This window comes from Mauremys mutica, chromosome 7 (genome assembly GCF_020497125.1).
Source record: "Mauremys mutica isolate MM-2020 ecotype Southern chromosome 7, ASM2049712v1, whole genome shotgun sequence".
In the NCBI taxonomy this organism is placed as follows: domain Eukaryota; kingdom Metazoa; phylum Chordata; order Testudines; family Geoemydidae; genus Mauremys; species Mauremys mutica.
In genome coordinates, this window is record NC_059078.1 from 502,294 (window position 1) to 514,986 (window position 12,693).

General features: G+C 49.5%; 1 protein-coding gene across 3 annotated transcripts in view; it reads left to right on the forward strand.

Annotated features, from left to right (window-relative positions):
• SETD5 (SET domain containing 5) overlaps positions 1–12,693 on the forward strand; it is a 172,912-nt gene that overhangs the window by 55,540 nt on the left and 104,679 nt on the right. For all 3 annotated transcript variants that reach the window (XM_045023004.1, XM_045023005.1, XR_006580878.1), the window contains exon 2: positions 8,112–8,286. In XM_045023004.1, coding sequence (XP_044878939.1) covers positions 8,216–8,286 — 71 coding nt within the window. In that variant the 5' untranslated portion in view covers positions 8,112–8,215. The remainder of the gene's footprint in view (positions 1–8,111; positions 8,287–12,693) is intronic.

Below are 12,693 nucleotides of genomic sequence, written 5' to 3' on the forward strand. Positions count from 1 at the left end.
AAGCGCCAGGACACCCGGATGCGAGCAGCCCTGACTGTGCAGAAGCGAGTGGCCATAGCCCTCTGGAAACTTGCAACGCCAGACAGCTACCGGTCAGTAGCGAACCACTTTGGCGTGGGCAAATCTACCGTGGGGGTTGCTGTGATTCAAGTAGCCCACGCAATCGTTGAGCAACTTCTCTCAAAGGTAGTGACTCTCGGAAACGTCCAGGACATCATAGATGGCTTCGCCGCGATGGGATTCCCAAACTGCGGTGGGGCTATAGATGGGACTCACATCCCTATCCTGGCACCAGCCCACCAGGCCAGCGAGTACATTAACCGAAAGGGCTACTTTTCAATGGTGCTGCAAGCACTGGTAGACCATAGGGGACGTTTTACCAACATCTTCGTTGGGTGGGCGGGCAAGGTTCATGACGCGCGTGTGTTCAGGAACTCTGGTCTGTTTAAACGCCTCCAGGCAGGTACTTTCTTCCCGGACCACAAAATAACGGTTGGGGATGTGCAGATGCCTACAGTGATCCTCGGGGACCCAGCCTACCCACTAATGCCCTGGCTCATGAAGCCCTATACAGGCGCCTTGGACAGAGAGAAGGAACTCTTCAACTACCGGCTGAGCAAGTGCAGAATGGTGGTGGAGTGTGCTTTCGGACGTCTCAAGGGGAGATGGCGGAGCTTACTGACTCGCTCGGACATCAGCGAAAAGAATATCCCCGTAGTTATTGCTGCTTGCTGTGTGCTACACAATCTCTGTGAGAGCAAGGGCGAGACCTTTTTGTCCGGATGGGAGGTTGAGGCAAATCGCCTGGCTGCAGTTTATGCTCAGCCAGACACCCGTGCCGAGAGAATATCCCAGCGGGAAGCGCTGTGTATCCGGGAGGCTTTGAAAGCAAGTTTCCTCGGAGAGCAGGGTAACCTATGACTCTCCACTTGCTTTCAAGAGAAACTGACCCTGGGCCTGTGTCTGTATGTGTCGATTTCGATCTGCGGTTACATACCCCGTTCTCCAAGTTTCCCCCACTTCCAAAGCACGTTTTAAAGCAAATTAATTGTTACACTCATTATTAATAAATCTTTGTTTTACTTTGCATTTCTGTTCAGGTGTTGAAACATGGACGCATACTGTGCTGGGCACGGTGTGCACTGATGTACAGACCGCTTGTTCCATAGAGGAATGACATCCTCCTGCTCCTACATAGGTCTCTGGGGTGGGGGACGGTTGGAAGTGGTTGTGCATGAAGGGGAGGGATTGCAGGAAGGGGTGGGTTTGCAGGAAGGGGCGAGTGGTGCCTTCTTTGGATAGGGGTTTGGATGACGGCAGTGAGCTGCGGGTTTGGGCGTAGGAAGGGGTGAGGGGTGTGGGGGAAGGGTGAGTATCTGTCCGTGGATGAGGGCTCTTGTTGGGGCTCAGGGCAGCGGAGAGGCTCGGTGCTACGGTGGAAGTGCATGGTAAGGGCAGCGTGCCTTAACATTAAGGGGGTGGCAGGCGCTAGGACCCTGGACAAGCATACACATCACAGAATGACCCGGGGCAGCATACACCACACAGAGTGACCCTGGTGCCTACTGACTGCAGTGTGTGTGTGCCCTGCAGTTGATCATGCCCCCAAGTCTGTACCCTGGTAATGTAGGCTATACCGTGCAATTATAAATCCCCTCCCCCCCCATACACAAAAAAATCCTCTGACACGAAAGACGTGACCGAAACAGTGAATAACAGCAAACAGCTTTTAATAATCTAATACACAATGGGGGGATGAAACTCGGATTTGGGACTGGGTGAGCCTGTAAGGGAAGCACTTCTACAAATGTATAGCGTGAGAGGTGTGTGGTACATTAGCGCTATGCAGTGGTGCAGTGACAGTTCTCACGGCCCCTACCGCCCCTCCGTCTTGTACTTTTGGGTGGGGGGGGCAGGACTTCTTGGCGGGGGAGGGCGGTTGCAGATACACTGCAGGGGGGCTCTGTCCTCCTGCCTGCGGTCCTGCAGAACATCAACAAGGCGCCGGATCGTGTCCGTTTGCTCCCTCATTAGGCCAAGCAGCGTTTGAGTCGCCTGCTGGTCTTCCTGCCGCCACCTGTCCTCCTGTTCGATGTGTGTGCGATGCTGTTGACATAGGGTCTCCCTCCACTGTCTCTGCTCTGCCGCCTCGGCTCTGGAGCAGGCTATCAGTTCCGCAAACATCTCGTCCCTAGTCTTTTTCTTTCGCCGCCTAATCTGCGCCAGCCTCTGCGAGGGGGATGCCGGGGCAGTCCGGGAAAGAGCCGAAGCTGTGTGATGGGAAAAGTAACTGATTTCCTTGAACAGATACATGTTTGCGAACAGTGAACACAGTCTAGTCAGTTTCTCTGAACAAGACCATACAGGGCAACAAGTCTCACGAGATCTCAGGACAAGTTCGAGATTTCGGAATACGCTCTCATTGGCTGCGGCATTGCACAGGAGAGCGGACAAGTGGGGAGAGACAGCTGAATCCGTCTAGCAGACAGTCCTGGTAAGCCTTACAGTACATTCTGCTTATCAGTTAATGGATAGCTGTGCCCTCCCGCTAAAGGCAATCTGGAAATCATATACTCTGACCCTTTTCCAGCCACTCCCGCCAGTGCACGGGAAAGATCAATGTATGCTTTTCCTATGTGGCCTACAACACGTGGCTGTTAAGCGAGGGTCATTGTTATGCAAAGTAAAAATCAACCATTCACAACAGTAACAATACACTAATTGCCCTAATTAGATGCAGCATTTCATGAACGAGATCACCCTGATGCGGGTCCCTCGGAGTCACAAAGAGCGGATGCTAAGGGAAGCCCTGCAGAGACCAGGACCATATGCGGCCATGCTTGTGGAGGCGATGATTCCCATCTACATAAGGATGTCCTGGCGCGGAAGAGTGTGCTTCCACGGAGCACCCAACAAGGCACCTCTCCCCAGGAACCTCCTGCGGAGGCTTTTCGAGGACCTAAATGAGACCTTTCTTGAATTGTCCCTGGAGGATTATTGTTCAATCCCTATATGTGTGGACCTACTTTTCGTATAGTTTTTCATTGAAAATTTTATATATAGCATTTCTATTTTTTTATACCTGTTTTATAAAAAATAAATGTTTACATATTTATAGCACTTACCGCCAGATCCTTCCTCTGATTCAGATTCCGGGTTAACGGCCGGGGAGGGTTGGTAGGGGATCTCTGTGAGGGTGATGAAGAGATCCTGGCTGTCAGGGAAAACGGTTTTGTGTTCGCTGTCGCCTGCGCCGTCCTCCACAGACCCTTCCTCATCTTCCCCATCGGCGAACATCGAGGAGGAACTGTCCAGGTTCACTATGCCATCCACTGAGTCCACGGTCACTGGTGGGGCAGTGGTGGCAGACCCACCTAGAATGGCATGCAGTACCTCGTAGAAGCGGCATGTCTGGGGCCGGGCTCCGGAGCGTCCGTTTGCCGCTCTGACTTTTTGGTAGCCTTGTCTCAGGTCCTTGATTTTCACGCGGCACTGCATTGCATCCCGGCTGTATCCTTTTTCTATCATTGCTTTGGAGACCTTCTCGAAGGTCTTTGCATTCCGCTTGCTGGAGCGCAGCTCCGACAGCACAGACTCCTCGCCCCACACACCGATCAGATCCAGGACTTCCCGGTCTGTCCATGCTGGGGACCTCTTTCTATTCTTGGATTGGCCGGACTCCTCTGCTGGAGAGCTCTGCATCGTTGCAGGTGCTGCGGAGCTCGCCCCGATGTCCAGCCAGGACGTCAGATTCAAAGTGCCCAGACAGGAAAAGGAATTCAAATTTTCCCGGGGCATTTCCTGTGTGGCTGGTCAGAGAATCCAAGCTCCGACTGCTGTCCAGAGCGTCAACAGAGTGGTGCACTGTGGGATAGCTCCCGGAGCTACTAAGTTCGATTTGCATCCACACCTAGCCTAATTCGAGCTAGCCATGTCGAATTTAGCGTTACTCCACCTGTCGGGGTGGAGTACCGAATTCGAACTAAAGAGCCCTCTAGTTCGAATTAAATGGCTTCCTGGTGTGGACGGTTGAGCGGTTAGTTCGAATTAACGCTGCTAAATTCGAATTAAAGTCCTAGTGTAGACCAGGCCTCACTCATACAGTATTCAATATGCTTGCTCAATCTGTCTCCCTTACAGGCACATACATATTGAACAGGAAGGGTGAGATTGTTGGGGGAGGGCAGGGGGGTTGTCAGAGAAGTAGTCTGAAAACTCCTCTGAGAGAAACTCCAGTCCGTTAGTGTTAAGTCTTCCTAGATTTACCAGACTACCATGGCTCTGAGCACTGGTTTGGGCTTCACTGATTCAGTGGTGGAATAAAATTACAATTTAGACTCTGTTGTGTCATAGGATACTAAATAGTCTATTTTCTGTAGTCAGTGTGATGTGGAGTAAGATTTCTGCACAGGGCCTTGTGAGCAGGAAAGAGTGCATGTCCCTATCTAAGGGAAATATTAGTGTGTGGCTGGAGCTCTTATGGATGGATAAAAGAGACGGGTTGTGTACAAGGAAGGGTGGATTGGATAGGAACTAACAGAGTAGAGAAGAAGGATCATACAACCCACTTCCTTTGTTCAGATGTGTGTAGTTTTCCAGATTTGTGTAGTCCTGCCTGCTGTCTTGGTTTACCAGTCATCTTTCCCTCAGATCTATACAGGACACTGGCCCAGAGGTTTTGGGGACTTTACATTCATAGGTCAATATAAAGGTGATTGAAACAGAATAACTCTGCCAAACTGTTTATCTTTGTTTTTCTTTGTTCATGGTTATCTCAGCTGATGTTTTTCCGGTAATAGGAGTTTACTGCTGTGGCAATAAAATGGTTTGGGCATTTGAACAGTTCTGGTAAAAGGCTAGCAAGATATCTGATAAATTACAAAAGGTCCTGGAAATATTGAGCCCAGCACCCACTCTGGAAATCTCCACCCTTGTTGATTTACAAGCAACTAAGAGGTTAGAAAATGCTCTCCTGGTATGACTGAGTCTCAGGCTGCTGACAGCCAGCTATTGATCAGAGTAGGGGCAAGAAATCAGTGCAGAGATCTGAGGATGTATTAAAAAGATAAACAGTGATCTTCTGCCTCTTCCAAAAGATGCAATCGCACCCTCCTGTTGTGGAACTTGCTTCTAGCCAGCATTCACAGCAACTTATGACTCTGATGGGGGTGAAGAAAGGGATGTAGGGGAGAGATTATCTGCAGTCTTTGGGGTTGAAACCTCCTAGCCAGAGAAGGAGACACCCAGTTTTATTGTCTCTTCAATTTCAGAGGTGTTATCTTTCATCTGGTTCCTTTTGCCCCCTCTTCTCCAGAAGTCTAGCATAAGAAACTGTGTGAAAGGAGACACTGTAAACAAAGATCCAGGTCTTTTGTTGCTTGTTCTTCCTGAACAACCAGCTAGATTTGGATTTGATGGGTTGCCTTGTGTGCTTCCCCTCCCCTCCTTTCCCCCCTCCATTCTGAGACCATTTGAACCATTTCCTTGTGGTATGGCATGAAATTACCAGAGAGCACTATGTGTTGGCGATAAGCCAATTCTCTTCCATGTAGTACTCCTACCGTCTATCCCACTGCAGGCATCCCTCTCACAAGATATTGCTCAGAGCGAAGGTGGATTCTTTATTAAAGGAAAGAGCAATAGAAGAGCCAATGCAGTGCAGAGGGAAAGTCTTTGTACTGCAAGAGAGATGGCCTTCATATCAGACCAGCTCATGGAAAGTAACTGCAATTTTGCATGTGAGACAATCACTCCACTGAGTGCCTAGCTAGTTAGTAGCATACCTAAAACACCCAGGGAGTAAGTGGGTCTCTACTGAGAAAACTGTCTAATTTGGACTGGCAATCTCCAAGCCGTAAAGGAATCCCTGAATTCGATACAAGTCAAGGCTTTCCTTCCAGAAAAGAGGATTCCTCAATGACTGCATGTCCACCAAGTCTTTCCTGTCCCTCCCCTTTGGCTTCAGCTCTGTCTGTGTGCGCATCTGTGAAATGCAGCAGAGTTGTGTAAAACTTTTTGGGGGTTGCATAAAATAAAAGTTAAACAGGAGGTGGTGTTCCCATCTAGTTCTCTGTAACACTTTAGATTCATTTCATTTAGATCCTTCTGCTAGCTTCATATATGGTTCTATTACCATTTTAGGATATCACAAACACCTTCCTCCTACAGTAACTTTTATATTCTCGAGTTTGTTTTCTAAGCAGGGATTTACCCTGGGTTTCTACCTAGTTCAGTATTCTCCCGCTGAGAAGTCTTTGACATTTTCATCAATTCCATATGCTTTCTTCGCAGAAATTTTGAGCAGCAGTGAATATAGAGGTTAAGCTTGATTTTTCTCTTCACAGCACTGGGAGTTCTCTTCACTCCACACACTGCAGAGTTGTAGGCCATAACTGCTCTCTCAGGGTGAAGTGATCATGATTCCACCTTTTTCTGAAATGAACTAGTAAGGCTGTAGTGTTCCTTATTGAATTAACCCAGGGGTCGGCAACCTTTCACAAGTGGTGTGCCGAGTCTTCATTTATTTACTCTAATTTAAGGTTTTGCGTGCCAGTAATACATTTTAACATTTTTATAACGTCTCTTTCTGTAAGTCTATATGATATAACTAAACTATTGTATGTAAAGTAAACAAGGTTTTCAAAATGTTTAAGAAACGTCATTTAAAATTAAATTAAAATGCTGTTCTTACGCCGCCGGCCTGCTCAGCTCGCTGCCAGCCTGGGGTTCTGTTCACCTAGGCCAGCAACGGGCTGAGCAGGGCCTGTGGCCGGGACCCCAGACCTGGATGGGGAGGTTTCAGGGATCAGGGCAGAAGGCTGCGGTGGGGTGGGGTTCAGGGATGAGGGCTGGGGCTGTGACGATGCAGAGCAGAAGGCTGGGTATGTGTTGGGGTGGGCGGGGTTCAGGGCAGAGGGCTGGGGGCGTTGGGTGGTACAGGACAGAAGGCTGTGTGAGGGGGTTTCAAGGGTCAGGGCAGAGGGCTGGGGGGTTTGGGGGCTGCAGGGCAGAATGCTGAGTGGGGGGGGTGTAGGACAAAGACAGTGTGGGGGGGTCAGGGCAGAGGGCTGGGGTGCTCAGCTCGTAGGGGTGCTCCCAGCCCCCTGCCCTGAGCGGCTCAGGGCAGGGGGCTGGAAGGGATGTGCCCTGTTCCACCCCCTTCCCCAAGGCTCCGTCCTACCTCTCGCTGTCCCCTCTAGGGAACTGCCTGCACGCTGCTGCTCTTCCCCCTCCCCCTCGCTAGGGCCATCAGCTGATTGGCATAGGGAAGGAGAGGGGGCGGGGCAGGAAAGCACCACGCTGGGGGAAGGAGCGGGGGAGGGGGAGAGGGAGAGGAGGAGGGAGAACCAAGCTTCTGCCTCCTGCCCCCGCAGGGGAGAGCGGTGGGGGAGGGGGGCTGAGTGGGGCTGGGGGCCAGGACTGCGGCAGGCGGCTGCGTGCCGCTCAAAATCGGCTCGCGTGCCAAACACCGCAGGTTGCTGACCCCTGGATTAACCTATCAGAAAAGAATCTAATATCTGACATAGCTTGGCTGTTAGGAGAGGTGCAAGATGGGATTCAGGAAGCTTGGGGCCTTCTGTATCAATGAGCTCTGTCCCAAGTAATCTGTACAGAATTCAGGGGATGGGCTCTCGTATAAAGAGCAGCCTTGATTGTGATAGAGACATAATCTGCCCATGGCAGTGTATGTGACGTGAATGTAAATACAGATTTCTGGCTCCTTATTGCCCTGCCACTCAGAATGGGGTTTGTTTGTATTGTGGGGAGTGGATGGGACAGTTTCATGAAGGGCTGTGGGGCTAGATAACAGCTGTTAGTAATTGGATGCAAAAGGAGTGAACAGCTTGTCTGTTAATCAGCACTGAGTTTAGTTTGGGGAAAGTAGACCAGTTGAGGCTGGGTTGTAACGAAGGGCTTTGGAGCTGCAGGTGATCGTTCAGCGACAAGCACAGGTGGTGGTTCATGCCTCCTGCTGGAAAGTTGCTTTTTCTCTCTCTCTCTCTCTCTCTCCCCTTCTGCTGGAAGTCCCCATGGGGGAGTGAGTATGGGGAAAACCCTGTGCATATAACAAAGGTTAACAAAAATGCAACATACTGTTTTTTCCCGGCTAGGTTTCCCCATGTCCGTGACGTGTTGGCCGAGGCTTTGCGGCTCCTCCCCACCCTTGGAGCGGCCAGTCGCTACCTTTTGGACTCCGTGATCCCTGACGGACGTCATGAGCATTGCAATCCCTCTGGGAGTCACCACACCAGATACATCCTACTCAGATATGGCTGCAGGATCCGAGTAAGTGGTATTTCCTCTGAATATGTGTGAGTGAATGCAGAGGTGAGCTCCCTTTCAGACTCCAGCATGTTTGGCAAACTCAGAATGGAGGGAACAGATGAACTTGAGACAGCAGATAGAGGAAGGAGGAGCTCCAAAGGTATTGGATTCCTCCTTCCCAAGGCCAATACAAAAGATATATGCTGCTCCTTTTACTAAAACTAATACTAAAACAGTGTGTTTTCGGTGGAAGTGCTTGGGAAATCTCAGCTCAGGTTAACAAGGGCTGTTGCATATCCACTACCCTTTGAAAGAGTGGTGAACTAATTAATGAGCTTGCACTGTCCAAGGGAGTCTTGAGCAGTGTAAGACAGTATATTTCTGGGGAGAGAGGCTGAGGACTGCGGTGATTGGCTGGAGCCTCTCTGTATAATTCATGACTGGCTGAGAGAGCATTCATGCAATTTAGCTGGGTGTGGAGCTCTACATGCTGATGACTGAGTGATCACAGCCCCAGAGAGGGGTTTGTTGTTTGTCACTGGCATAGCATTGTGTGAGACAGCCCAGACTGGAGAGTTAAGGGGGCACAGCAGTCCCACAGTTCCAGGTTGTACCCCGGGGATCCTGTCTCACTGTCTTAACAAGCTAAGTGTCCTTAAAAGCTAGGTTTTGTCTCATCATATGCTGATGTAAATTTCACAGGCTGGGTCTCTCTTCAGCCTGGGACCACTCTCCCTTAGTTCAGTTCTTTGAGAGATGCTGATATCATGAGCAAAGAGATGGGAGGAGAGGTGAAATGGAGGCCACGGGGTCTGTCTCTTATATCACCCTCCCCTCTTTGAGGATTACTCCCATCTGGGGTGCAGGCAATAATAGTAGTCTATTGTGGATGTGAGGGTTGAGCCGTCTCTGTGATGAAATGTAAATTTCTTGTTTATACTTTCCTGTTGCTGAAGAATGGCTGTTTAAGCTGGTGATTGCTCTTTAACACCTAGCTGGGGTGCTAGTATGTCTTTGTCTCTGAAAAACTGGTTTGGACCTGACTTTCTAACTCTGGAACATGTGACAACAAAGTTATGCAGTAGAAACATATAACTTTACGTGCAATGTTGATACACATATTTTACCAGGACAATAATGTTCAACAGATTGAGTTTTCAAATGATGCCTCACAAGGCATTCTTTGTACAAAACTTATCATAGTCTTGTAAAAGTGGTGATCGTAATAGTATAGATCGTCACACCGGTATACTTCCAGCTTCTATTCCCCTGTATCTCTCAGTGAAGTCCTGACTGCATCTGCTCTCTCTTGAGAGATGGGTCACTTGTGTTTTGTTTTTTTTTCTTTGCATTTTCCTATTCTCTAAGGATATCATCAGCACAGGATTCTCATACCTAGGTTTTATGCTTCCCAACATCAGACAGTCCACCCCAAGCTCTGTTAGGACTTTGGGTTAGGATGTGAACTGTCCCTTGGAATCTTGATTGTGCTCAACCAAGAAGCTCCCCACAGGAGATGCTGCTCCTGCTCTTTATCTCTCAGGCCTAGTCTGCACAACAAAGTTAGGTCAATGTAAGTTGCCTTGCATGGGCCTGTTTATGCCTCTATGCTCAAATTTGTCTCTGACTAACGTAAGTGACCCATTACAGTGACACAGTAAAATCACCTTCCTGAACTGTGTAAAACTATGATCGATCTACTTTGGTCAACGCCGTGTAAGTGTAGAAGACACAGCCTGACCCATGTCAACACTAACAGTCCTCCAGCCAATGTCCCACAGTATCCCAGGCCACACAACAGTGACTACTCTACTCACAATTTTAAACTCCATTACCTAGGGGTGATAGAAACTGAAAGCCCCCCACCTTTAGATACCTTATGTGTTTTTTGAAATGCCCTTTCCTGGTTGCCCATCTTGGTAAGCATACCTAGCAGCTCACCTTTGTTTGTGTCCAGCACATACAGAGAGGTACTAGATGCACTCCTGCCTGGAACAGGCAAGAAGTGTTGCATCTCCGGGGCCTGTGGAGAGACGAGGCTGTGCAAGCTATGAGGAAGTGGGTTTTTTCCCCTTATGTTGTACGTGAGCCTTAATAACAAGGAGTCCGGTGGCACTTTAAAGACTAACAGATTTATTTGATCCTGGAGGACTTTGGGTTAGGATATGAACAGATTTATTTGGGCATAAGCTTTTGTGGGTAAAAACCTCACTTCTTCAGATGCATGGCTCCATGTGAAGATACAGACTGTTGTTTTTGTGGATACAGACTAACACGGCTACCCCCTGATACTTGACACCTGTGAGCCTTAATGTTTTGCATGAATACCGTATGTACCTCAGTTTCCCCTGTGTATTACACCAATGCCTAGGTGGTCGGGATAAGGGTGTGTGTCTTTTGCTGAGACCCCCGGGGGCAGGTGAGATTGCTTCAGCTGCCTGCAAGTGGACAATGGCCAAACCCCTTTGTAACCTGAGAACGAGGAGGGAGATGCGACCAAATGACACTTTGCCAGGAAACAAGACACAGACTGGAGGAGGGCAGTGGGCATGTTGGAGGCCAGGCAGCTGGAAGGGGTCAGACTCAGGGGAAGGGTCAGGATCCCACGATTCTGGGGTTTCCCTCTCCCCAAGGTGGACTTTACTGAATGGTCCTACTTTCTGTGCTAACAAGATCCGTTCTAAGCTATGTTCCTGTTGACTAATAAACGTTCTGTTTTACAACGCTGGCTGAGAGTCATTTCTGACTGCGACGTTGGGGTATAGGGCCCTTTGGGGGTGTTCGAGGCTTCCGCAGGCATCCTATTCAGGTGGACTCACTGCGGGGAGCTCACGGTGTGAACAGGAGTGCTGAATGCTCCGAGATTGGACCCAGGAAGTTCCAAAGCCAAGGAGGTTTCTTGCCTGGACATCATGTCATGAGGGGAGTCAAGCTGCACCGGAGTCTTGGCTAAGCTGCTCCCAGAGCAGTTCCAGATTACCCAGCCTGTGAGACCCGTGAGGGTCCCAAGCAAGTGGACTCCCAGAAGGGGCCCACGGCGAGAAACAGGCATAGAATCATAGAATATTAGGGTTGGAAGGGACCTCAGGAGGTCATCTAGTCCAACCCCCTGCTCAAAGCAGGACCAATCCCCAACTATTTTTTTTGCCCCCTATCCCTAAATGGTCCCCTCAAGGATCGAACTCACAACTCTGGCCAATTAGCAGGCCAATGCTCAAACTACTGAGCTATCCCTCCCCCTATGCTGGAGGTTCAGAGAGCTGCGGTTCCAGGAGGCACTGGAGCCCAGGGCTTAACCCCCCCAATAAAGCATGGACCCCACCCGAGAAGGGCTGTCATGATGAAGGGGGGTTCCTCCTGGAGACCGTAAGGAGCCGAGAGAGCCTAGGGCCTGTGAGTCCATGACACAAGCACAACTACGGAACAGCTGTAGAAATGGCAGATTGCACTGGGGATGCAAGCAAAGGGGTGTAACAGGGATCAGTAGCAGTGCCATGTGAAAGCGAAGGAACTTTACCAGGGATACCACAAGGCAGGGGAGGGCAACTCTTTCTCTTTGTGGCCTTCCCTTCCCAGTCCAGTGGTTTTTAGTATGGTTATTTTTCATTGGTTCTTTCATTAACACCCAATATAAGAGTAAACAGTGTAACACTATTGCAAAGGAAAAAAGGACATAATTTTGAGCTGTATTAGCAGAAGTATTGTAAGCAAGATATGAGAAATAATTCTTCCACTCTACTCAGCACTGATAAGACTTCAGCTGGAGTATTGTATCCAGTTCTGGTCACCACACTTCAGGAAAGATGTGGACGAATTGGAGAAAGTCCAGAGGAGAGCAACAAAAATGATTCAAGGTCTAGAAAACATGATTTATGAAGTTAGATTGAAAAAATTGGGTTGCTTTAGTCTGGAGAAGAGAAAGTGGGGGAGGGGGTCGGATGTGATAAGACTTCAAGTATTGTTCTCCTTAGCCACTGAGGACAGGACAAGAAATAGTGAGCTTAAATTGTAGCAAGGGGATTTAGGTCAGACATGATGAAAAACTTCCCGTCAGGGTGGTTAAGCACTGGAAGAAATTACCTAGGGAAGCTGTGGAATCTCCATCACGAGATTTTTTTTTAAGAACAGGTTAGACCAGTGGTCCCCAACCTTTTTCGTCTGGCGGCGCCATATGGCGAGCCACAGAGGACTGTGGCGGTGGATGAGCCTCCGCCGAAATGCCACCAACAAGTGGCAATGTCAATAGGTGTCGCCGGCGCAATACCGCTGACAAGCAGCGTCATCCAGAGGCGTCGCCGTCTAAATGCCGCTGACGCCTCTGGATGACGCAGCTTGTTGGTGGCATTTCGGCAGATGCTCATCTGCCGGCCTGTACGTGGACGCACTTAGACGCCCCGTGGGCACTGTGTTGGGGACCCCGGGTTAGAT